Source organism: Zootermopsis nevadensis, unplaced genomic scaffold (assembly GCF_977971745.1).
Source record: "Zootermopsis nevadensis isolate Lab colony 2312 unplaced genomic scaffold, Znev_1.0 Znev_ptg000010l, whole genome shotgun sequence".
NCBI lineage: Eukaryota > Metazoa > Arthropoda > Insecta > Blattodea > Termopsidae > Zootermopsis > Zootermopsis nevadensis.
Window position 1 is genome coordinate 13,149,832 of NW_028259142.1, and position 23,561 is coordinate 13,173,392.

General features: G+C 37.5%; 3 protein-coding genes across 5 annotated transcripts in view; 2 read left to right on the top strand and 1 right to left on the bottom strand.

Moving 5' to 3' along the window:
* Positions 1-3,596: 3,596 nt before the first annotated feature.
* The window catches only part of LOC110841493 (lysine-specific histone demethylase 1A), a 502,755-nt gene continuing 482,790 nt past the window's right edge, over positions 3,597-23,561 (bottom strand). For all 3 annotated transcript variants that reach the window (XM_022087108.2, XM_022087106.2, XM_087346038.1), the window contains one exon: positions 3,597-4,115. In XM_022087108.2, the coding sequence (XP_021942800.2) occupies positions 3,676-4,115 (440 nt within the window). In that variant the 3' untranslated portion in view covers positions 3,597-3,675. The remainder of the gene's footprint in view (positions 4,116-23,561) is intronic.
* LOC110841499 (uncharacterized) lies at positions 10,284-13,026 on the top strand. Its single transcript, XM_022087122.2, has 2 exons — positions 10,284-10,438; positions 11,896-13,026. The coding sequence occupies exons 1-2, from the start codon at positions 10,357-10,359 to the stop codon at positions 12,480-12,482; spliced, it is 669 nt and encodes a 222-aa protein (XP_021942814.2). The 5' UTR covers positions 10,284-10,356; the 3' UTR covers positions 12,483-13,026.
* Positions 18,726-21,211, top strand: LOC147874256 (uncharacterized). The gene is made up of 2 exons (XM_087346062.1): positions 18,726-18,830; positions 20,398-21,211. Exons 1-2 carry the CDS (start codon positions 18,749-18,751, stop codon positions 20,967-20,969), a joined length of 654 nt encoding a protein of 217 aa, XP_087202188.1. The 5' UTR covers positions 18,726-18,748; the 3' UTR covers positions 20,970-21,211.

The window sequence follows — 23,561 nt, forward strand, 5'->3', positions numbered from 1 at the left end:
TGACGAGGTCCGGCAGAGAACGGGTGAGACAGACTGTGTCCGCCAGATACCGGTTGAGGTAGAAACCGGAAGACAGATAGAGAGAGAGAGAGAGAGGGGGGGCGAGTTTGGCTTAGATCGGATTTGATAGTGACCGGTTGTCGCGTGCATCATGTAGGGAATATTTTGAAAAAAATATTAAAATTTTTCAAAAGTATCGAAAAATCAAAAAGTGCTGAAAAGTGTCCGAGATTCGCACAAAACCACAAATTTTCAAAAATTTTGAAATTGTTTTGGAAGATAAAATTTTTCAAAAATTTTCTTAGTTTTGTGCGTTTATTGGAAATTTTCCAGTGTATTTTGAATCTTTGAAAATTTTGAATTTTTTTCAAAAAACCCCCTTACGTTCATTGTCAGTGTGTTGCTCCGCCTACACGGTCTTTGACGTAACCTCTGACTCTAACCGGCCAACTTGTAAAGACCGGTAATAGCAGAGACCGTGTCTCGCAGAGAACCGGTGACGCAGAAAACTTGTGGGACATTGACGGAGACCGGCATAGATCGTGAGACAGACCGTGTCCTGCAGATACCGGTTGAGGTAGAACCCTGGAGAGACAGTGTGCGAATCTCGCAGAGATCGGGAGACACAGAGAACGTGTGAGGGAGTGACGAGGTCCGGCAGAGAACGGGTGAGACAGACCGTGTTCGACAGTTACCGGTTGAGGTAGAAACCGGGAGAGAGAGAGGGAGCGAGTCTGGCACAGATCGGATTTGGCAGAGACCGGTTGTCGTGTACACCAGAAAGTGGTAATTTTGAAAATAAATTTTCAAATTTTTCAAAATTATCGAAAAATCAAAAAATTCTAAAAATTCCCCGAGAAGCGCACAAAACCAAAAAAATTGAATTTTTGATTTTTTTAGAGGAAGTAATTTTTCAATTTTTTTGATTTTGTGCGCTTATTGGACATTTTCCAGCTTTTTTGATTTTTTGAAAATTTTGAATTGTTTTCAAAATTCCCCTTTACGATCGCTGTGTGTTCCTCCGCCTGACACGGTCTTTGACGGAACCTCTCTCTGTCGGACTCGGTCCTCTAAGATCCGGTCTCTGTATGGCACTGTCTCTAACGGGACGTCTTGGAAAACCGGTAACAGAAGAGACTGGGAGAGGCAGAAACAGAATCTCGCAGAGATCGGGAGACGCAGAGAACGTGTGAGACAGTGACGAAGTCCGGCAGAGAACAGGTGAGACAGACCGTGTCCGCCAGATACCGTTTTAAGTAGAAACCGGGCGAGACAATGAGAGTGTCTCGCAGAGAACGGGAGACTCAGAGAACGTGTGAGACAGTGACGGATTCCGGGAGAGAACGGGTGAGAGGGAGAGACGGTGTCCGCGAGAGACCGGTTGATGTAGAAAGCTGGAGAGAGTGTGAGCGAGTCCGGCTTAGATCGGATTTGGCAGGGACTGGTTCTAGTGTGCATCAGGTCGAAATTATTTTGATTTTTTTTTCAAATTTATCAAAATAATCGAAGAATCGAAAAATGATGGAAATTGTCTGAGAGGCGTACAAAACCAAAAATTTTCAAAAAATTTGAAAATATTTTTTGATAATTTTTTTTAGAAATATTTGAAATTTTTCAATTTTGTTGTTATGAGCGATTTTTGGTCAATTTGCAGGAATTTTTAAACTTTTGGAAAATTTTGAAAAATTCTCCCACCCGATCCGTGCCAGAACCAGTGTCTGCCGATTCAGGTGTCTGCATACTCTGTCTCTGATGGACACGGTCTCTGACTGTAGGTATGTAGCCTAGCCATCATCATACTGTGTCTGTCCGCAGACCTATCAGTGGAACAGAGCCTATATGTTTTGGGCATCGGTTCCGTAGAACTAGGGATATCACAAGGATCTTTAATGTGGTGGTTTCCCTTTGCCTTCCACATCCTACGCCTTTGACCATATCTGGTTTATATGCCTTTGGGGGTGATGTCTCACCCCCGGGACAAGAGGGTGTCCCTACTTCATCCTCCACCCTCCGAAGAGGCTATTGGCACTTGGTGGCGTGAGTCCACTTATACAGGTGGTCACTCGATTTGCGGACGCAGTTTAACGTCTTACCCGTGACACGTAGCCTAGCCAAGCCTAGCCTAACCTAACCTAACTTAACCTAGCCTAACAGCTAACCTAGCTTAGCCTATCCTAACCTAGCCTAGCCTAGCCTAACCTAACCTAACCTAACCTAACCTAGCTTACCCTACACTGTCTCTGTGGACTAATTTTCTGCAAGATCAAATCTCTGTATGACCATGTCTCTGACTGGAGGTCTCTGCAAAGACTTGGTGAGGCAGCCACCGGGTCCGGAAGAGAGGCAGTGTTCAGGTCCAGCAGATTTAATTAATAGACGTATCTTAACGTAATTGTGAGAAATATTAAATTGATACCGGATTTAAAATCCAGACAAATTACAAATTTGATGATTCTCATTAATTAAGGGAAAAAGAGTATAAGGTCGATATCAGATTCTCAAGGCGGCAAGCATGAAGATGATTTCTGAGACGATGCGCCGTGTAGTCTGGTGGATGTTTACCGACGTTTCAGAGGTGATTGCTGCCTTCGTCATCAGAACGGATGATGATGGAGGCAGCACCAAAATAAACTAGAATTAGAGTAGACGGCGAAACACCACATACAATAGCCATCTTCAAGCTTTGATAAGGTTTATCTAAGCTTAAGACTTCATCGGTTGGCCATTTTCATATCCTACATCTATGTAGAATAAATGTATTTAGAATGCGCATTGGCATCCAAAAAAGAAGCGCTGTTTCACTTTGTATAAAACAAGGTAGCGCTGTAACAACCGTGAAACTGCTTTCAAAATTTAATGAGATAAAACTGTAGTTACTCCGAAATGAAAATGTACAAACTGACGAACTTGGAAATGGATGTCATCTTCCCACTCACATGCTGTGCTCCGTGACAAATGCACACACACACATACAGATAAAGTTAAATTAAACTCTGTGCGTGATGGAATTACATGAGTCTGTGGGTAAACGCATCGATGCCGATATAATTAGTTAATAAAGTACTCGGTGCTACCTCTCACTAGGCCTAGTTATTGACAATTATCTTATTTAGGGTCTGTAATAATCAGAACATCCTTTTCAGGTGTGATTTGCGCTTTAGCGTGAGCGAAGGACAACTCATGACCATTGCATATCTGCTTGTCACATCTTTAACTGCAATGTTGCAACAATGACCTTGAAGAATATTATTTCCGACAATGACAGGTTCTCCGTCACAACAATTAAATTTAATCTCATTTTTACAAAGACGTCAGTGGGTCACACTGTTGCAACAGACTTTGGATAATGTTGTTGCCCTTGGTACTACGCCAGTATAAATGGTAAGGATGGACTTTAGCGAAAACGGTTGTGGCCTATCTAAGGTTCTGTTCCACATTTTGTCTGGAGTGAGTGAGGAAAATTATGAAAAGCTTTGGTCAAAAGGTAATGGCCGGGCTGATATTCGCAACAGCACCTCCCGAATAAAATGCTGAAGTGCTAACCACTGCACTGCGTCGTTCGGAAAGTTATATGCGCGTATATATAAACAAAGAAATATTGTTAGATATTAAAATTTATTCAGATCATTTCTTACAAGTATTAACAGCAACTTAACAAGCCTTCGTCTGGCTTTTTTAAACAATTGTGGGAGCAAATGTAGCCAGGTCGACCTCACCATAGCTGACCAAGCTTTGGTATTTGCGAGAAGCGAAGTCCTCCCTCTCGAAGAGCATAACGATAGGCAACGTGCTGAGCGAGATTCTAGCTACAGAGGAGACCCGCGTGTTCTCAGGAGCCACGACCTTGACGATGGGCAGTTCTCTCACTTGCTGCAAATTCGGGTTAGTGTCGGCGGCGAGGGTCACTGGGTTAAAGATCAGAGCCGTTTTATCGTTTTCTCTCAGAATTTCGTTCAGACGAAGGATGACGGGGCTGAGGTCAGTTACCAGAGATGTCATCCCCTTCTCGAGTACGTAGGCCACAATACCACTTCTTTCTTTGACCAGAGCAACCACAGGCTGGGTCATAATTCCATTGATGCCTATTGCTTCATTCGCAGTGGGTTCGGGTGCCTCTGGTAGAGTAAAATAATTTTAAGTTATTCAGTTACAATTTGATACTATTCATTTTACGGTGTTTTAATACAATTTTATCTGTTTTTATGGATGTAAAACTTCGTATGCTTTATTACGGGATACATAAACACTAAAGCAGAAGGTGTTGATAATACGAAAGAAAAAATAAAATCAGGACAAAAATAATAAACAACTTCTTTGTTTATAATACTTAACCTCAAGCTATTACAATCATTAAATCACAGATAACGTCGACGTGGTAACGAAAATGTATTTAATCTTATCACTAAACTAACCCTAAATCCTTAGAGACCAAGACAATTTCACCCCAGAAAGCACATACCACCCCACAAATAAAGGACTAATGATTATGCTACTTTTGAACAATCAGATTACCGCGGTCCTTCAAAAGGAACAGACCACATGGTAACAAAACCGGTGCTACATAAACAGGGTGTGAATGTGAAGACTGGATATAACTGATTCAGGATGAAGACTTCAGCTTCAATTACAGTGGTAATTATTGATCAGCTGCGTGACTATCAGCTACTCGGTTAATTAATCAGTATATCTAAGTTAGCTACTTATTGTAAATTACGCGACAGACATTATGGATGAAAACCCGAATTAGATTGATTAACTCACCAAAGAATGTGATCTTGGTAGTAGCGGGGGCTGGTACCTGCGTAGCAGCGACTGCCCCAACCATAAAGATCAGAACGCAAACCTTCATCACGGCTATGCAAAACTGTCTGTCTGGTACGAACGAAGGGAGAACCTGACACTGTTCGACGATGTCTTCCTGGCTCATATAAATGTGACATTGACAGCGTCTGTTAGCCTTCGTAATGGAAAGTTCATTATTACTACTCAAAACAGATAACTAATGATGTTGCACGTATCTCAGGTCAATGAACAGCCCATGCGATAAGAATATCATTTTACGTATCTTACCTAAGATGTTACTTGTTTTTTTTCAAACTTGGAAAAATAACAACTTAACAGTAAGTTTCCTGTAATACCTAAACGTCCCTTCTTCAGCATCTGGTAGTCTCCCAGTAGACTAAGTGATCCGGCTAAATCCGACTCTGGCCGCTGGGCCCTTTCTCAAACCCAATCTACTTCTCACATACTACTACTTTCAAATCCATTTTATTATCCTTCCATTTATGCCCTGGTCTCCCAAGTGATCTCTTTTCCTTCACCTCATACCTCTACCATGTTCTTTTTGATTTCATTATTCTTAAATCCGCATTGAACAATAAACATTTGACACCGCATAATTCCAAAGAAATAAAAGGTACTTCATGACGCAGGCAGAGTTATCTAACTTATCTTGCAAGCCAGTGATCGGCCCAGAAATGAACATCCTACGTATGTTTGCGGAGTGCAGCATTCACGCCCTCAGGCCGTTAATGCTTTTATGTCCATGGGCAGAAAATACTTATCGTCTGGAAATAACCGTCCCACGAGTCGAATTAACTATTCTCTTCAAACATTACATGGACCAGATTAGCCTTCAGAGGCCAAAAGTACTCTAAGCTAGACAAGAAATTTGTCTCTTTCTATGGAACCCGAAGGTTCATTAACGTGTTCGCTACACAAAGCCACGGGCCCTATCCTGAGCCACATGAATTCAGTGCACAATCTCCAATCCCATTTACCTAAAATTTATTTTAATATTATCCTGCCGTCTATACCTAGGTCTTCCAAGTGATCTGTTCCCTTCAGATTTTTCAACCGAAATTGTGTACGCATTTTGTCCCACCTTCCTTGATTTGATAACCCTAATAATATCTGTTAAATAGTACAACTATGGAGCTCATTTATTGTATAATTTTCTCCATACCCGTATCAAAAAACAATCACATTCACTTTTAAAAATTATGTTTTTTCACGGGATTATTTGGAAAATTACGCAAAACTCCTCTGTTGTATATTCTTGTAGCGCTTTATTGTTTATTGTCACGTATTTAGATTTTTAAATTGTAAATAAAATATGAAAGGACGCGATTGTGCACTTAATGACGTACCGTGCCTTCCTGCGCGGTCCGGGAAAATCACGAAAATCTGAATTAAAATAACCTATATCCGGTCAATATTTGAACCCGGGACCTCCCGAATACTACGCAGTATTGACAACCACCCACACAAGACGCTGATATAACGCATTGAAATCTCGTATTTAGCGGTTTTGAAATTTCGGGGTTTTACAATCAGATTCCACTTAACTGGATAATGGTTTCATCTACGATGCTCAGAACTTTGTGTTGTATGTTTCATGAACTGATCCATCATAGGGATAATAGACCTGTCTCGCAGTTCCACCGCTGAATTTACATTTTTCCTTTAGCCTAGTTTGTGGGAAAGGGTGACCAAGCACACGCGATGCAGTACTTGAGACTTGTTTGAACTCACTCATGAGTATGAGAAGTTCAGAAAAATATTACATTGATTAATGAGAAAGTTTCATGTCATTATGATGCACTAATTTCACTTTATCTACAGCAGCGTAATACTATATAGCTCTTTCAAATGTTCAATCTATTACGATCACACAAAACACAGCAAACACGTCTCTCTTGTTTATTCCTATACATCCCAGACAAACAGAAGTGTTATTGATACTCAGCTCAAGGTTACTGAACAAGTAGTTTACGGATGAAGTCTACCTGTTGGAAAAATAATTTAGTATGCGCATTCACACTAGAGATCGCGGGCCGAACGCGGTCCATATGAATGTTGAATGAAACTCATTGAACCTCTAATATCTGTATTTTGTAGTGTGGTGGAAATAAATCAGCCTTCCGTAATAGTGGTCTCGGGTTCGATGCTAACAGAATCCACATCGGAGCCATCATTAATGCCTTCCTCTCCTCACATTTATAGAAAAGTAATAACTATGTGTATTTTGGAAATATATGAGTCCCAAAATTGTGAGTACTTTCTGCAGGCTAAAATCACAATCAACAACAGATGCATCATGTCACATTATTTCATCAATGTCATTATTATCGATATTTATTTCTGATATTAAAAGTGATGACCGTGTTACTATTTACTAGGTATCTCTATTATAGGAAAACCAGATGCAAAGAAGAGAATAAGTAGCTTGTATACATATTTATTTATTTTTTATTCGAATTATCTTTCATAGTGTGATTCTGGTTCGATCACATAGTGTAAGAATGCTGGTGTATCTTCTGCTTTGTTCTTCGTTCTATTGTCTTGTGCCTCTAATGTTGGAAGTAGGGGTAAAAGACACCGGGATACAATTTTACAAAATAACACCTCAATGGTCTGTTTGTAAAACTGAGATTTTATCTGATGGATAATATAATATATATGAAATGCGTATTACGAATAAGCAAGCGTACTTCAGTCAATACTTCCTCCTTCATAAGTTCCTTTGCAGTATCAAATCTGGACATTACATCATTGTCTTCTTATATTATCCATTCCTGCACTATCAAAGAATAAAATTAAAAATGTTTAATATCAACAATGTTTACGAAACTTCGACAAAATTTATATTCTACAAAACTTAGGAGGCGAATATTCATATTCAGTAGGTTCCTGGTTTGAATCTCGACCCAAAGACTTGCTATCCGGATTGAAATTCTTCATAGTTTTCCACGGTCCCTTCTAGTAAATACAGAAATAGTAACTTAAATTATGCTTCGAGAGCTTATCTCCATACCCTTAAGAATTCATTATTTTTTAATAATCGTATCATTCGACGATATATAGACTAAGCTACTGACAGCGTCATTAAATAAACCACAAATCTAAGTATATCAAGAAACTGATGCAGTCTACACTGGACACTATGAAATACTACAGATATTTAAAAAGTGGACATTAAAACAAATCTTCAAGTACGTAAAAATAAAATATTCTAAAACAAAATAATAAAACTGCTACTTCATGTTAATTGTGGTCTTGTTGGTCGTAACACCGCCTGGTCTGTTAGGCGTCACAAACGGTGAGAAAGCCTTCAACATCATCGCCCTGAAATCCTTACATCTCACACACGTATGTCAAGTTCGATAATAAGTTTGGATGTGTTTTCTACCATTATAATAAATTTTGAAACTCACTTCTCTTTCATTTATCAAAAGTAAAGTAATTTAATTAATTAAGAGTAATATACCTATACGTCGAAACAAACCCAGCTCTCTATATAAAACGTCAGTTTTCTTGCCTTATGATTAATATTCATTCAGCTACAACATTTTAAAGTTTATCTTAATTACAAAAGTTTTTATATCTAGTTCACGTAGAAAAGTTTTTACTTCAGTTTATAACATGGCTTAGACACTGCATGACCCTAAGGAAACAGGCAATCAAAATTCAATAACAACTCCAGAGATTAAAAAATATCTGTCTCTTGTCTGTACAGTTAAGTACATCATTCATATGCTATCAGCCTTGTAGAAAAATTCTTATCGATTATTAATGTTGCGACTTAGAAGTAAGTATATCATTGTAAGATAAGATCATAGTCTTCCGTTAAAGACAAATACATTTTTGGAACATTCTTATTGATGATAGCCATTTTCCAATATCTAGCGTTAAAATTTCTCTTTTTATATTACATACTATTCTTTTCAGATTTTCTTCCTTCTTAACACTACGACTTATAATAATTTAAGTCGGTTTCATTTTATACAATGTCTCATGATGATTAATATTTTTGCCTGTGGCTCTACAGTTCTTGGAAAAACCAGGCCGCCTTGATGTTGAAGTGTAACACAATCATCAGCCTCTTGAGTGGATTTCAAATCCATATTCCCAGTACCCAAGTGGCCAAGACCCACGTTCTAGGTCGAACAGTCACCTATGATTGTCCACGAAATTACGCAAAGACAGATCGGGTTTCGATTTCTAGGAGTCTGGATTTTCTTTCTAAGCTTGCACGTCCAGACCGATTTTGGGACCCGTTGGGGTCTACAACCAACGAGTATCGGGTGCTGTTTTCCTGCAGATAAAGCGACTAAAAATCACATCCATCCATTACTTTAACTCCATTCCTGCATACATTTTCATGGTATGATGGTTTAGAAGAGGGAAAAAAATACTTTTTGTTGAAACTGTTACAACACTTCTGACAGTGTCAAAACTGTTATTCTTGTTTCCACGCATCAGCGCAGACCGTAACGATAAATATATAATGGGAAATTGTAATTAGAATTTAAAAGTAAACTGATTTCGTCGCATATAACTGTAGCTCTTGAAGCGACATCTGGAGCACATCCCAACCAATTACCATGAAAACAAACATGGTGCTCAGTAATAAAATTGAATTCTGTCATACCACGTTAGAAAACACGTTTCAAAAAATCTGAGGGACTGACAATTTGTGGATCGTAAATAGATTCATTCTGTGTAGACAGACAGAATACGAAGCATCAGATTAAATAATAGGCATCTATTTTAATTACCGCTGTAATTCAAAGAATGGTACATTTAGGATTTGTGATTTTCCCGGCTGCGAGTCAAAACACAGTCCAGTGATGTTCGCTTATCATTTACTCAACCGATCAAAAAATATCAGGCTTTTTCACACACCTAAAGTTTAAAAATCTGTTCAAAAAAGCACGCCATTTGACATTTGGGCAACAAAGCCCACAGCCTCAAAACCCTGTTTTTCTAAAAACAATTTCAAATTCCATCTCCAATCAACTATCAGGTATTTCAAGTGGCACGTACCCTTAAAAATCACAACAAAAACTACATATATACTTCTTTTGTGACAAATGTCCGCTGATCTAACCCTTCTTGATTTATTACAGACTACAAATACAGTCTCGGTATTTTTATGATCTATTTAATGTAAAATCTCCAATTGTTCATCGCACACTTTACGTTATCAGCGTTTGTCAGGAAGCTGTTACTCGCTAATAATTTGTTTAGGAGTGTTAAAGTGGCATTAGTAGCAGCTATGCAACTTAAATAAGAGTCTCTATAAAGTAATCAACCGAAACTGCTTAAATTTTTAGAATGTCGTTATTTAAATTCTTAAACCGTTCTTACGTACACCCGTCTTTAATCGTAACAAAACAGGCGTTACGGGTCACAGTACACCGGATCACAAACAGCACTGATCCATTCTCGCCAACTGTTTTCTTCTACAAGTGGAAAATACCTTCAGGTGGGGGTAACGAACTGGTAGAGTATATAACCGCGTGTCTGAAGGTCCTTAGTCATGGGTCAAGTTTTCGAACAACCAGCAACAACATGAAATCCTGCCTTGTTTTTCTCTTCGCGTTGGGGCTTACCTCCGCCACGGAAACCACCGTCAAGAAGCTCACTGTTTTCGGTAAGTCACCGTTTGCCAGATCGCTTTTAGAACTTCTCAATATGTATTTTGTCAACTTCTTTCGTTTAGAGTATCGGATGAGAAGTGAAAGTTATAAATTATATGTTCGTAAATTTTTGAAATGTTCTGTTCATGGTATACTCCATTTAGGGTACCATAAAAGCATTCGCTTGACATAACTGTACAAAATAACAAAAAAAACCTTCATCAAAATTTTAACTGCTTCCTCTAGAATACGATGCAGAAATATTATTTTACATTTTTCCTTGCTTTAATAAATTTTTATACACGTTGTGAACAGTGACAGGGCAATAATAATTAAACGACTCTCACGAAAGAATTAATTGTCAATAAGTGACCGACTAACCGAGTGTTTCAGAATATGGTGGCAGACTACACTACAATACATTAACGGTACAAAAAATCAAGTACTATCGGGGGATACAAGATTCATACAGGATTAAGATACATAAGTGTTCTGAATAGTGGCCATTTCACAGACTAAGTAGGATACTATGATAACATATGTTAAATATTAGGAAAACAGGGTATGAGGACGGGATGGTACTAAACTGGCTCAAGTTAATCTGAAATGACCGTCTTCGGTTACTACTGAGAGAGAGGAGAGATGTTTCTGAGAAAAAAATTGTTAGAAAAGTCAGTTTGAAAGTGCGGATAACATAAAAATTGATCTTAGAATAGCAGCAAACGTGAAGTGGTCTGATGTGATTCAAGACCGTACCTACTAGAGACAAAAATCATTTCATTTCTGAAATACTTAGGTTTTCATGGCGGTGAAGATGATGTTCTTCATCATTCTAGACTGAAAATGGAGAGGGAATGTTTCCCCGAACGTTGGTATCCAGCTATGAATCACACGGCATAACGTCACCTCCCAACGAACGTCATTCTTCGTCATAAAAAACATTTCAGGCCTTCTAATAATAAAGAACCCCCCCGGCGGGGAATGGAAACCCGGTCTCCCGCGTGACAGGCGGGGATACTAACCACTATACTACCGAGGACGAGAAGCTGTCGTAATTATTTACGGAAGGTAGCTTGTGAAGATGGTTGTTTCTTGGGATTTAGCTTCATGTAGTCTGGTAGAAGTTTACCAACGTTTCAGAGATCACTTGGTCTGTGGCCACAATCGAGGCAGCAAGGACCACAGATACCCCGTTAAACTCAGAGACAGCCATCTTCAGACTCACCGCCGTGAAAACCTTAAAGCCTACTTCTTCATTATCTTATTCACAAGAGTCCGTCACCGGATAATATCCTGAATCTAAAATATTTTATTTTATAGATTACATTTATATAGCATCTATTAACAAACTTAAAATGGAATGAAGTTCCATTTCCTGTCATTAACAGTCATGACCATGATTTCTTGGTAATGTTAAAATAATGTGACACGTTATAACTGAGAGATTGTAAAATCTGTGTAATCTTTTCAGGTGTTCCAGGAGTATCGTCCACGTCGGACACTGTCGGGTCCTCATTTTTCGGCTTGAAGTCTGTTTACCCGTACAGCATCCCCGTATCAGCAAATCCTTTCATCCCATACAACATTTACTACCCATTCGTGCCCAACGTACTTCGCAGTGACTTCCAATCCGTTCCTATCAGTATTCGTGACGTTTATAACAAACCCGTCACGATGATACTGAAATCAAAGTCGGGAGTTGAAGGGCTGACAGCCTATATCTTGGAGAACGGGCTCTCTTCATTGGCAGAGAACCCTGAAACCAAATTCATTCACGACCTGATAAAGACCGGCTCTGAGAAGACTGCAGTCGTGGTACAACCCACTGTGCTGTCCAACACCCCTGCTTTCAGGATCCTGAAGGACATGTCTGTTGTTAAGCTTGAGGTTCCCTCTGGAATCAAGTTCTCGAACCTAGTTAATGTCATCAGCACCAACATGCCTTTCGTATTCATCCATGACAAGGAAGACGTAAGCACTTTTGAATCTGAAGGCTTGGTAAAAGTTGGAAGCTTGGATATCGCAGATGAAAAAGTGGTCTGCGCGTCATGCTTTTAAATACAAGAAATTTTGTCCATATTCACAACAACATACTCTTGAATTCAATAGCATTCCGTACGCTTTATTGCAAATAGATATAAATAATCAGAGCATATCTTTCTGACTTAAAATAACAAGTCAGCTCCCTTTCGTGTTCAGAAATGTGTTTCAGATATCAGCATTTTACCATGTTTCTGTGAAACATTAATTCTGATGTTCAGCCACTTAATACCAGCTATTAATCAAAATGCTTATCATCTAGTCTGAGCCCTGACTGAATACCTTAAGCGGTAAAATATGTACAGATTCTGATATAAATTGCTGAGTAAAATTTATTTTACGATGTAATAACAAATACAAAATATCCAAGAATTGCCCTTCATAAAATGACAAGAAACATCTGTATCACTATTCCCACATTTCATCAGCATTGTAATACGTGGATCTGGTAAAGTCTGAATTATCAATGACTATATGTTCGATTCCAATTCATAAACTGTTCAATATTTGTGAATATAATAAATGTACTTGATGGACTTTTGAAATAAAATTATACCTTGCAGTTTTTTTTCCTCATTTCAAGTAAATAATACTTTCACAGTATTTTTAAAATGCATTTACATTTAACTTAAAAGATGAAATTAAACGAAGATGGATGGTTGTAAACTTCTACCAGACTACACGGCACTACAACCAAAAAGACAGCCATCAATGTGTCTGTTCATATCACACATACTAACATTTAGTCCAATAGTATTATTATGTAAACACTGATTAATATATCAGAAGAAAAAATTATTTCTGCGAAAATTTCCGGTATTAGCTTTTACTTAATTAGTAATTTAATTAAATATTATTCTTAGTCTATCACTTAGGCACCATTACTTCCCGCAGAGAAACAAAGCAGACAATGAAATCGTCTGCCTTCTATGACAACATCGGTGTAAAAGACGCTGGTTCACTTTAGAGGTCACTGTAGAGATAAAAGTGTGCTGTTAAGTACGATACACATATTTACAAAAGTACGTACTCTAATTGCATGTAGCGGATTCCACCCTGAGAAGTTATCAATCGCTCAGCTAGACAATAAATTCCCTTTCTTATGGAATCCGAAGTTATTTACAACATTAGACCTTAGCCAAAGCCACGTAAAGCTAGTCCACATCGTCAACTTGGCTGTACATTTTAATATTATCATATTGTCTACGCCTTGTTTCAGGTTTTCCGAATGACGTGTATAAATTTCTAATTGCCTGTAAAAGTATTACATACGTAGGCAATATCTTCCTACTTTATTACGTTACCTTCATAATTCTTGGTAAAGAGTAAAAAATATAAAGCTCATATATATGAAATTTTCTCCATTTCCTCTTATTTCGTCTCTCTTAAGTCTAAATATCATTCTCAGCACTTTGTCTTTAGCAATCTCAGACTGCATTATACAAAGGAATATGGGCCTGTAGAGCATATTATTAATTAAATCTGTAAGATGAAACTTGGTGAAACTAATTTAAATTACCAAACAGACTGTAAAATTACACATATGAAGAAGTGGGGCTAGATGAGAAACTCGCAGCTCCATGTTCAACTGTCTTATCATCTTAATCTCATTTTCTTTACGGCTCGTAGTTTACTTGAAAGTGCAGACAAAACCTCAGTTCAGATAACTCTCTAATGCTGTAAGAAATCCTCCACTCTGGCGAAAAGGAAGGAACCAGATGGTATTTCGTACTTATAACACGCAGACGTATAAATGCCTACGATTTGAGGTTTTCGCGGCGGTGAGTCCGAAGAAGGCTGTTTTCTGCCTCCATCATCAGGACGATCGCCCTGATGATGAGGCAGCAAGGACCTCTGAAACATCGGCGCAACAACCCAGACGACAGCCATGTTCCGGATAAATATTTATCCATGACTAAAATACTTTTTATAGATTTAGTTTACTGAAATTATTGACGTTTTATTTCTAAACATTGCTGAAATAGAAAGATTAATACTCTCTCCCTCCTGTCCTTTCGTATTCACGTCTCGACGTTTGTAGCTGACAGCTCTGCAAATGAGAATCAGCTGCTGTTCATTTCCAAAAAATTCTTCACAGGCGTCCAAATACCCACACGTCTCTCATTTCATAAAAATTTGCATTTTAACAACTCCCTAAGTCTGAGTATAATGAATTTTTAAGTCTGCCGTCGAAATAGCTCAGGCCATTCTGACACAACGCTGTCACATATCCGTCAATGGCGGCGGCTGGAACCCTGAAGATGGAGTAATAAACAGCCGAGAACTTTCTACTGTCTGTTAAAACAGGCTCAGTTTTTCATAAAAATCTAAGAATTATATACAATAATAAATAACGAGAGGAAAAGTTTTTGAAAGTAGGCAGTTATGGCCTATTAATGGTTGCTATCCAAACCTCGGAAGTGGAATTAAAAACAGACTCGTGCAGGATAGCAATATTAGAATCGCTATACTAACCTGCCCAGTCACAGAACGATCTTATGTGTCAGAACATGTACGCCTATCCTTCTCTCACTTCAAAAATTTCAAGGAACAATCATCGATACTGAAAAACTGATTTGACGAAGCTCAGCAGACAAATAGAGTCTTAAATGAATGAATGGCTGAATTTACGAAGTATGTCACATACATGTTATATATATATATATATATATATATATATATATATATATAGTCCATGCTCACAAACCTCCACCTTCTGAAACATCCTTGACCAATTCTATTTATTTATATAAATATGTTAGTGTTACAGACACTTAGAATTAACTTAATGAGAGTCTGTAGTTGCTACCTTATGTTCTATACTTTTTTTAAACCCTCATTTCTTTGCAATGACCACTCCATTATATTATTTTCATATACTTTTTAAATGAGTTTATACCGTAAAATATTGTTTTAAACTACGGTATATTTCTAACCTGATATTTTAATGGCACTGTCAATTTTTTGCATTATATGTATTAATATATGTCCCGGTCTTATGCAAATTTCTTCGTTACTACATCAGAATATCCTCTAAGGACAGTTGCACAATTCTATTGATAAATGTAAATATAGTATCTCAAGCGTCTACCTAAGCGTACCAACAAGTGAAATGACACTGACCCTTAATGTTTATTTGTATAATGGAAGATATTGGCGTCTTCCATGTAAATAAACACGCGATTGAAATAGACTTCATGGGATTTCCTATTTCTTATTATCGAGGTGACGTAGGCTTATAATTCTTAGACTGAACTTCTTTAAATCAACAATCTCATTTGTTTTACGTTTGCTGTGTACTATCATCTAATATTATATTCAGAACGTATATATAAGTGAATAACGTTAACATTCACCGTGCTTTCAATACAACTTACATAAAGTATCACAATAAATTATTAATTAAATAAATAAATACCTTTTATATTTTCTTAAACAGAAACAGAAACAAATAAACATCACATACTCGTTAAATCAGGTAACAAATATAAATGTATTATTGCACAGCTGTTCACACCAGCTGACCATCCACAAACTGAGGACGACCCAAAATGTAAACAAACTACCCGGAGTCGGAAATTACATTTTCTTTCTATAATCATGTTGTTCACGACGGATGCTCTATGCACCAAGAAGTTAAAAGCAAGGATAGCCATGGCCAAGGCAGCTTTCGTCAAGAGGATACTTCTCACTAGCAAGTTGGGCTTGGAGATGAAGAAGAAACTAGTGAAGTGTTACGCGCTGTATGGAGCAGAGACTTGGACACTCAGGAAGAAGGAACAGAAATACCTGGAGAGTTTTGAAATGTGGTGTTGGAGAAGAATAGAGAAGATCAGGTGGACGGATCGAGTGACCAACGAAGAAGTATTGAGGAGAGTCAACGAGCAAAGAAACATTCTGCAGGCGATTACTCGAAGGAAAGCTAACTGGCTGGGACATATTATGAGAAGGAATGGGTTACTGAGTGATATCATCGAAGTCCAGGTTGAAGGAAAGCGAGGACTGGGAAGAAGACTGATACAGCTAACCGACGATCTGAAACAAGGAAAGAAGATGAAGTTCCAGGAATTAAAACGAGAAGCTGAGAATAGGGAAAACTGGAGAGCTCTTTTTGGGCAGAGCAATGGACATGTCGTAAGACAGAACACTGAATAATAATAATAAATCATGTTGTGCTAGAGAGTGTGGTAATACAAGGCATCTGCCGGTAGATGGCTCTGCCAATAGTAGCTATACCAGCCTACCTAATTCTGACGGTAGTTGGTTCTCTCTACATTATATTACAAACGTAATTATCATTCATGAGATAATGGTAAAAGTGACTGCGCGTTATTTATAAACAGTAGAAGATAGGCAACAAAACAACAGCGCTGACATCTGTGATTGTACCAGGAACGGAACGAAACGGGGAGGCTTTGGCAGAATTGTGGCGTGTAGCAAATATGAACGGAGCTCAGGTAGACCACGACGAGCTACTCAATGACAGGAATAAGTTATTGGATATGGTAGAGCAAATGTGTCCGATGAACATGAAATATTAGCCTATTTATAATTACTGTTCAGGTCCCTCATTTTTGTCTCTGAATCCCTGAAACAAGGAGAGGCTAAGGGAGGGGAGGAAATTTAGGAAAGTAAGAGGAAGGGGGGAAGGATCAGGCGCCATGACGGGGCTCGTGAGTGACGACAGTAGGGGAGGAGCCCCTAGTTATTAAACATGTACCACATCGACAAATTTTTCATATAAGAGCTATATAACTTCTTACAAACTGTAGTTTTGTGTAAAGCGGTTTTTGCAATTGATGAATATGAATAAAATTAATTTTCCTTGATAAATTTTAATATGCAGTCACAGTAATGAATTTAACCAAAATCAGAGTCGTGTTAACGAAGATAAAACACGCATACTAACAAAAGTGGCCTCCCATTATGCGTTCAGATGTAGCTCTTAGTACAAACAAAGCATAAAAATGTAACTCGTGTTATGTATTCACAGTGCTAATAAGTATGGACTTATATTCTGTTAATTAAAAATCACCAAGTCCCCTTTTCCTACTGGCATCTCGGTTAGGGCATTGGTCGATCATTCCATACGCATATAATTTCAAGGTCAGGAATATGTGGAGCTTTACGTCCAGTTCCACTCTGCACTTCTGTGGAGTAATTCTTAGCGACGAAGACAACAGGGCAGTCCAACTTCTGTAATTCCCGTTAATTCAAAGCACGACAACCGTTTAATGAAACAGAAATTTCATTTATATGATTTCACATTCGACCTGCAAAGAGTTTCCATCTTTTAAAATTGTCCGTATTTTAAAAGAAGTATATTCATCACTACACTAAACCATAAAAATCACATTAAAGCTTATAAATTAATTCAGTCTCAGTATGACGTTGAAATTCTATTAATTTATCAAAAATAAAAGTATTTTAGTGGGTTCCTGTGTTGTTCTGATGGAAACATTCCAAGAAGGCAGATCTCGTCACTCAATTTTCCAAGCGTAAGTTGATTTCTGTGAAACCTTCAACTTGACTGGAGAGTACTTACTCAATTCTAACGTTACAACTTTACTTAAACTTAGAAAAAAATTTAAAACCCTACTTACTACTACCGAAACCGTACATAGGGTGTCTTCAAACAGGCAACGATCGCGTGTTTTCACACACTATTTAATTAATCATCCTCGCAATCATGAGACGCCCCATAACCTGGACAATTAAACCATCGATGAATAAACCAAGGATCAGTAATTCAAAGAAATCAGTGATTAAAATGGACCAGTAGCGTTTAAAATTAATTTTGTCCTAACAAGTTTAACGTAGACACGACAAACAATTTCAGTAAAGTCGGTCGAGGGCTTGAAAGTTAAAAATGAGACGGACGGACCGACACAAATTATCACTTTCGCTAAATTTATGATCTTAATATAAATAATATCAAAGTGTTTTTAAATTAAAGATAACAATTAAAAATTTAAAGCTCTTTTCAGAAGTGAAAAATCTTCGAATATTTAGCAGGAAATAATTAATAATTTACGAAATGTTTCTGTATATTTCATAATCGATGTCTATATTGATGAAAATATTGTCTTCAAAAATTTCCACTTGTCTTAGACTGAGCTTAATTAGTAGTGGAAAAGTATGCTTCTCTAACAAATACGTGTTGGATATGCCATAATATTCATTCAACGGAAAATAACCACAGGTTAGCAGGCCACATATTTGCAGGATATATAAACTATAGGTTCAGAGTGTTTGGAACAGTTAAAGAACATACGAGCAGCAGTATGAAGTCTTGTATTTTTCTTCTGGTCGCTTTGGGACTGGCTGTGGCGATGAGCCCTAGCAAAAGAAAACTCCCTATCTATGGTAAGTCACAATCAGTTTGATTAAAGAATAAATTAGTTAGGAAGAAAATTTAAGTTCATTCTGTAGTGCCCATTTGATTTACGTGACGTTCCGTCTATATATGTATGTACATTGAACTAAACATGGCCAAGTCGCGAACAAATGCGACAAATTCATAATTAAATTTAAAAATTCGATTCATTTATTAATGTACGTGACACCGACTGAAAAAAAATACATCGTTCCAAGGTACTTTAAAAATGTAATTATTTGGAAGATGATTAGCTCCGTGTTGCAGATTCCTTATTAAGAAGCTGATGATCGCTCAGCTGGTCAATAAATTCTCCGCTATTTATCCATACAAAAGTTTCGTTACCGTGTTAACAAAAGCTTGTATAATATACTGTGACAAATATTTTCATCCGTGATGTAGGCAAGAACAACATTAAATATCTTTGGTGTCCTGTAGAAAGGGCTCAAGTCAAACGGAATTTATATTGACTTAAGTCCTTCTTACAGAGTCCCAATGACATAGTAATTACATTATGAAAACTAAATATTAGGGAAATTGGAATTATAATTTCGTTCAAAAATTTATGTTGTTTTGTTTATTTTCAAATCAGCGACGGACTCCACGGCAAAGTCTTTGTTAAAAATCTTGACATTTACTGAGTTGTTAAATAAATTTCTTGCCATTATGTTGCCCGACTGTTCATAACAGCTTGTAACTGCCCTCTAACATGAAACATTTTAATCCACTCCACAAATTCACACAATATTTCTCTCGTGTCAATTTTAATATTATTCTCTCATCTACGCATTGGTTTCTCCCTTTATGTTACCTGATCAGAATTTGTAAATATTTCTCATTCGCATTCACCCTCCATTTCATAGTCATATGATTATTTAAATAAAATCACCGAATAAGATAAACATATATTTCCTCATTAGCAATGATCTCCATTCTCCTGTTATTTTCCTCTCGTGAACCCAACTATTTTCCTAAAGCCGCGGGGCCCTCTCCTAGAGGGAGACAGACATCAAACTTCACATCCACTCACAATAATAGATACGAATGTGTCTCGGAATATATTTACTTCAGGTTTTGAGATAGGTCTTATAATAAAATGTGAACAGGCATTTTCATATCTGATCTTATTATCACCTTTGACTTAAAAATGATTTATTACTGACGTTTCCAAGTACAGGCTGGCCTACTTGTACGATGTCATTCAAAGGACTTATTACGGGCATTTTAACGTTGATTTTGCTCTGTAATTCATTAGAAGTTATATTAAATGTATTAAGAAGGCGTGTTCTGTGATGTTTCTCGTATAGTATACTAAATACTGACCGACGTTTCAGAGATGATTACTGTCATCATCAGGGCGATCGAAGTAAGCATCTACAATAAGGTTCCAACGTGATTTCTCCCTTTACATTTTCCAAACAACATTTTGTATGCATTTACTATTTCCTGAATGCGTGCCACATGTAATATACATTTTATATTCCGATTAATTAAATGTTATTTTACAAAATAAGGATTCACAAAATATTGCAACTAATTGCTACAATCACTTCACAGGTCTTCTAGAAGGAAATTCCATCCGAAACAATTTCTCTCCATTCCTGGAACTTCGATCCTCTTACCCACAGACACACATGTTCAATCTCCCACTGACTCCAGAACTTCTTTCCTTCAAGAGTTTCAATGACTTCCAGTTCTCGAATAATCACCTCCGTAACCAGCACGCGAGTCTTCGAGATGTACTCCATGAACCAGCCGTCCTGGTGATGAAGAGCTCTCCCGAGGCTACAGACCTTGAGGCCTACATTCTAGAACGCGGCCTCTCTTCCTTGGCAGAAAACCCTTCCACCCGCTTCCTCCACGACAAGATCAAGAACGGGGCGGATAAGAACGCTGTAGTGGCTCATCCCGCAATGCTGCTTAAGACTCCGGCCTTTAAGACCCTCAAGGAAATGCCAGTGAAAAAAACTGAGATTGCTGGTAGCATCAAGTTTGCTAATCTCGCCCGCTTTTTAAACACAAATTTACCATTTATTTTTATCTACGATGAAGAAAACCTCGACAGTTTTGATTCCGACGGTCTTATAAGATTAGGCAGTTTAGATGTCTCAGACAATAAGATTCAGTGATCGTCATGCTACTTAATTACTAAAATCAGACGTAATCTGCCACTATCAACGTGTCCTTATGACGTCAAATCTATGTTTTAAAGTGACTTTATGATCCTTAAACTCAAGTTATAATCTATCGTATACTGGTATGACGACACACATCTTTTACATAAAACATGTGTTTACAAGTATCTTCCAGTGTACACTAATATGTAATTTAAACGTCAAAAATTCTAAAAATAAAGCATAATTCATATAAATCGTTTCATAACTAATTTAAATTATAATAAACAGACTTATTCTAATTCCTAGTGCCAAACTGACCCAGAAAATTTAATGCTGTTGTTAATTACCTAATTTCCTGGTATAAGAATTCGAAGGATCAACAACTATTTCACCCAGAGCTAGCCACAGATTGAATTGGGATACTTTCACAAATACATGTATTTAATATCAGACTTTAGCCCTGAAAATGGAAGCAGTATGTACCTGCAAACGTTGCTACCCACCTACAAATTCTTTTGGCGTCACAACTCAGAAGACCACTATTTCCATATCTGATCACTGCTGAGAGTATACATGTATATATGATATAAAACGCCTTCAGGATATTGGTTATTAAATTATTACAGACGTCATAATCATCCTCACTGGATAACCGCAATTAAAAGTGATACATGGGGGCATGTGAAATAATTAAAATTGTCAGAAATTTCCCGTTGGTACATCGGAAACAGAATCAGTCGTAATTGGCTTTCCTACTGAGACTGACCGGGTGCAAGAAATGTAATGGTCAACCAGAACTATCAAGAAGCTATATACTTACTTAGACGTCCCGTTCTTCAGTGCCTGAGCACTGCGGGTCCCAACTTTCGTTGGCTTGATCTATAGACATTCGGTAGGACTCCTTGGACGAGGGATCGGCCCGTCGCAAGGCCTCTACCTGTACACAGGACAGCACAACGCAGGAAGACACGGACAAACATCCATGCCTTGAGTGAGATTCGAACCCACGGTCCCAGTGACGAAGCGGCACAAGGCCCGCGCCTCAGATCGCGCGGCGGCCACTGTGACGGCATCAAGTAGCTAGAGGGAAACGAAAGATAGAAGAGTTGCTAGCCCACTTTCTCCATCCTACGTAAAGATATTTTTATAAGTACTCCTACGCTGCGTCCACTCTATTTTAATTGATTTTGTTTCCTGAGGGTTAAAGCCCACGTTTCACAATTATAAAAAATAACCAACAACACTGTTTCTTTCGTAATTCTATCCTTAGCAGGCGGAAAAATATGTATTTTGCAACTGGCTGGTAACAAGCATTTCCTGAGTTCCTATTTCGTTATCTGTGTTCATTATGTTGTTTCCATGTCTCTGTAATTGTTAGAGTAATTTGAATTAACGTAACATGAATTTAGACATCGCGTGGCCTTGAGACATACACAAATAAATATAAGCTTACAAGGTTTTAAACATATGAATATACTTGAGAATTAAAAGCTGTAAGCTACATAAATGAGTCTTCTATGAGATCCCCATGGAAATTAACGTATAAACCTTATGAATTTAGAGACCGGGGTACCCACAACTGGATCTTATTACAGAAAATGTATGTTAGCAGAGACGAGCTTAAATAAAAATCTTAGAAATATGTGTTTTCAAATATAATATATAAAACTAACACAAAATGGAGATGTGTGTTTGTCGGTCTGCAAGACATTCACATAAGTCTAGATAATAATTATTAACAAGGCAACTTCCTTGTACATAATAAAGAGAAAATATTGTTATAGCATACATCATTACAGTATTTAAAAATATTTTTAAGGGATATTCATATTTGTTCCTTAACACAGCCATCTGATAATTTAATTTACCATGGACCAACAATTTGGAGCGAGTCATGCGTCCACTACAAACTCAGTTTAATGCGTGTCTTTAACACTCGAAAACATTCATTAAATTTTAGGTTATTGTGTCACAATTAATTTTATATAATGACATTTTTGTGTAGTTTCGTATTCGCAGATGTTCTCGGGGGTGTCTGTGGTCCGCCATCACTTCGAAATAGACCCATTCGGGCCCCAAGATTAATTCGATAGACCATTCATATCCTAAAATCCTCTTTAAAAAGATTGAAATACAAATATATTAACCCGTAATATAAGATGTGTATTTATTTACGATCTACGGATCTTATCAAAACAGAAAAATACTCCGCACGGATAATACTTGTGAAAATACAAGAAATATATTAACGTTCTTTAAACGTAATTTGGCTCACATAAGTGAGCATAAATCAGAGAATACGTAGTTTCTTACAGCAAATAACGCACTGTACTCCAAACTCAGCATCATTTTTTTAAACTCTCGTTCTTCTATATTTGTAACTATACAGAAACAACATAAATCCTTCTATATTTTCCCCTGATTTCTGCTGTATTGTTCCAAAGGCTTCTCTTGTCCGTCACCACATCAGGTTGAGCAATTAGTATAGCGTATAATTAGTTGTGGCTTATGGCACTGTGTGTCGCCGTCATTAATCTGTTGCATTATGATGAGAATTAATGTAGATCGAGCTGGCTAATTTATTATTATCATCACGCTGCTTCT

What these genes read in the sequence shown, in the direction of transcription:
- LOC110841499 (XM_022087122.2), top strand. Translation starts at nt 10,357, where the DNA reads ATGAAATCCTGCCTTGTTTTTCTCTTCGCGTTGGGGCTTACCTCCGCC. An exon ending in CAAGAAGCTCACTGTTTTCG is followed by an intron (nt 10,439 to 11,895) that starts GTAAGTCACCGT and finishes TAATCTTTTCAG; the next exon opens with GTGTTCCAGGAGTATCGTCC.
- LOC147874256 (XM_087346062.1), top strand. Translation starts at nt 18,749, where the DNA reads ATGAAGTCTTGTATTTTTCTTCTGGTCGCTTTGGGACTGGCTGTGGCG. An exon ending in AAGAAAACTCCCTATCTATG is followed by an intron (nt 18,831 to 20,397) that starts GTAAGTCACAAT and finishes ATCACTTCACAG; the next exon opens with GTCTTCTAGAAGGAAATTCC.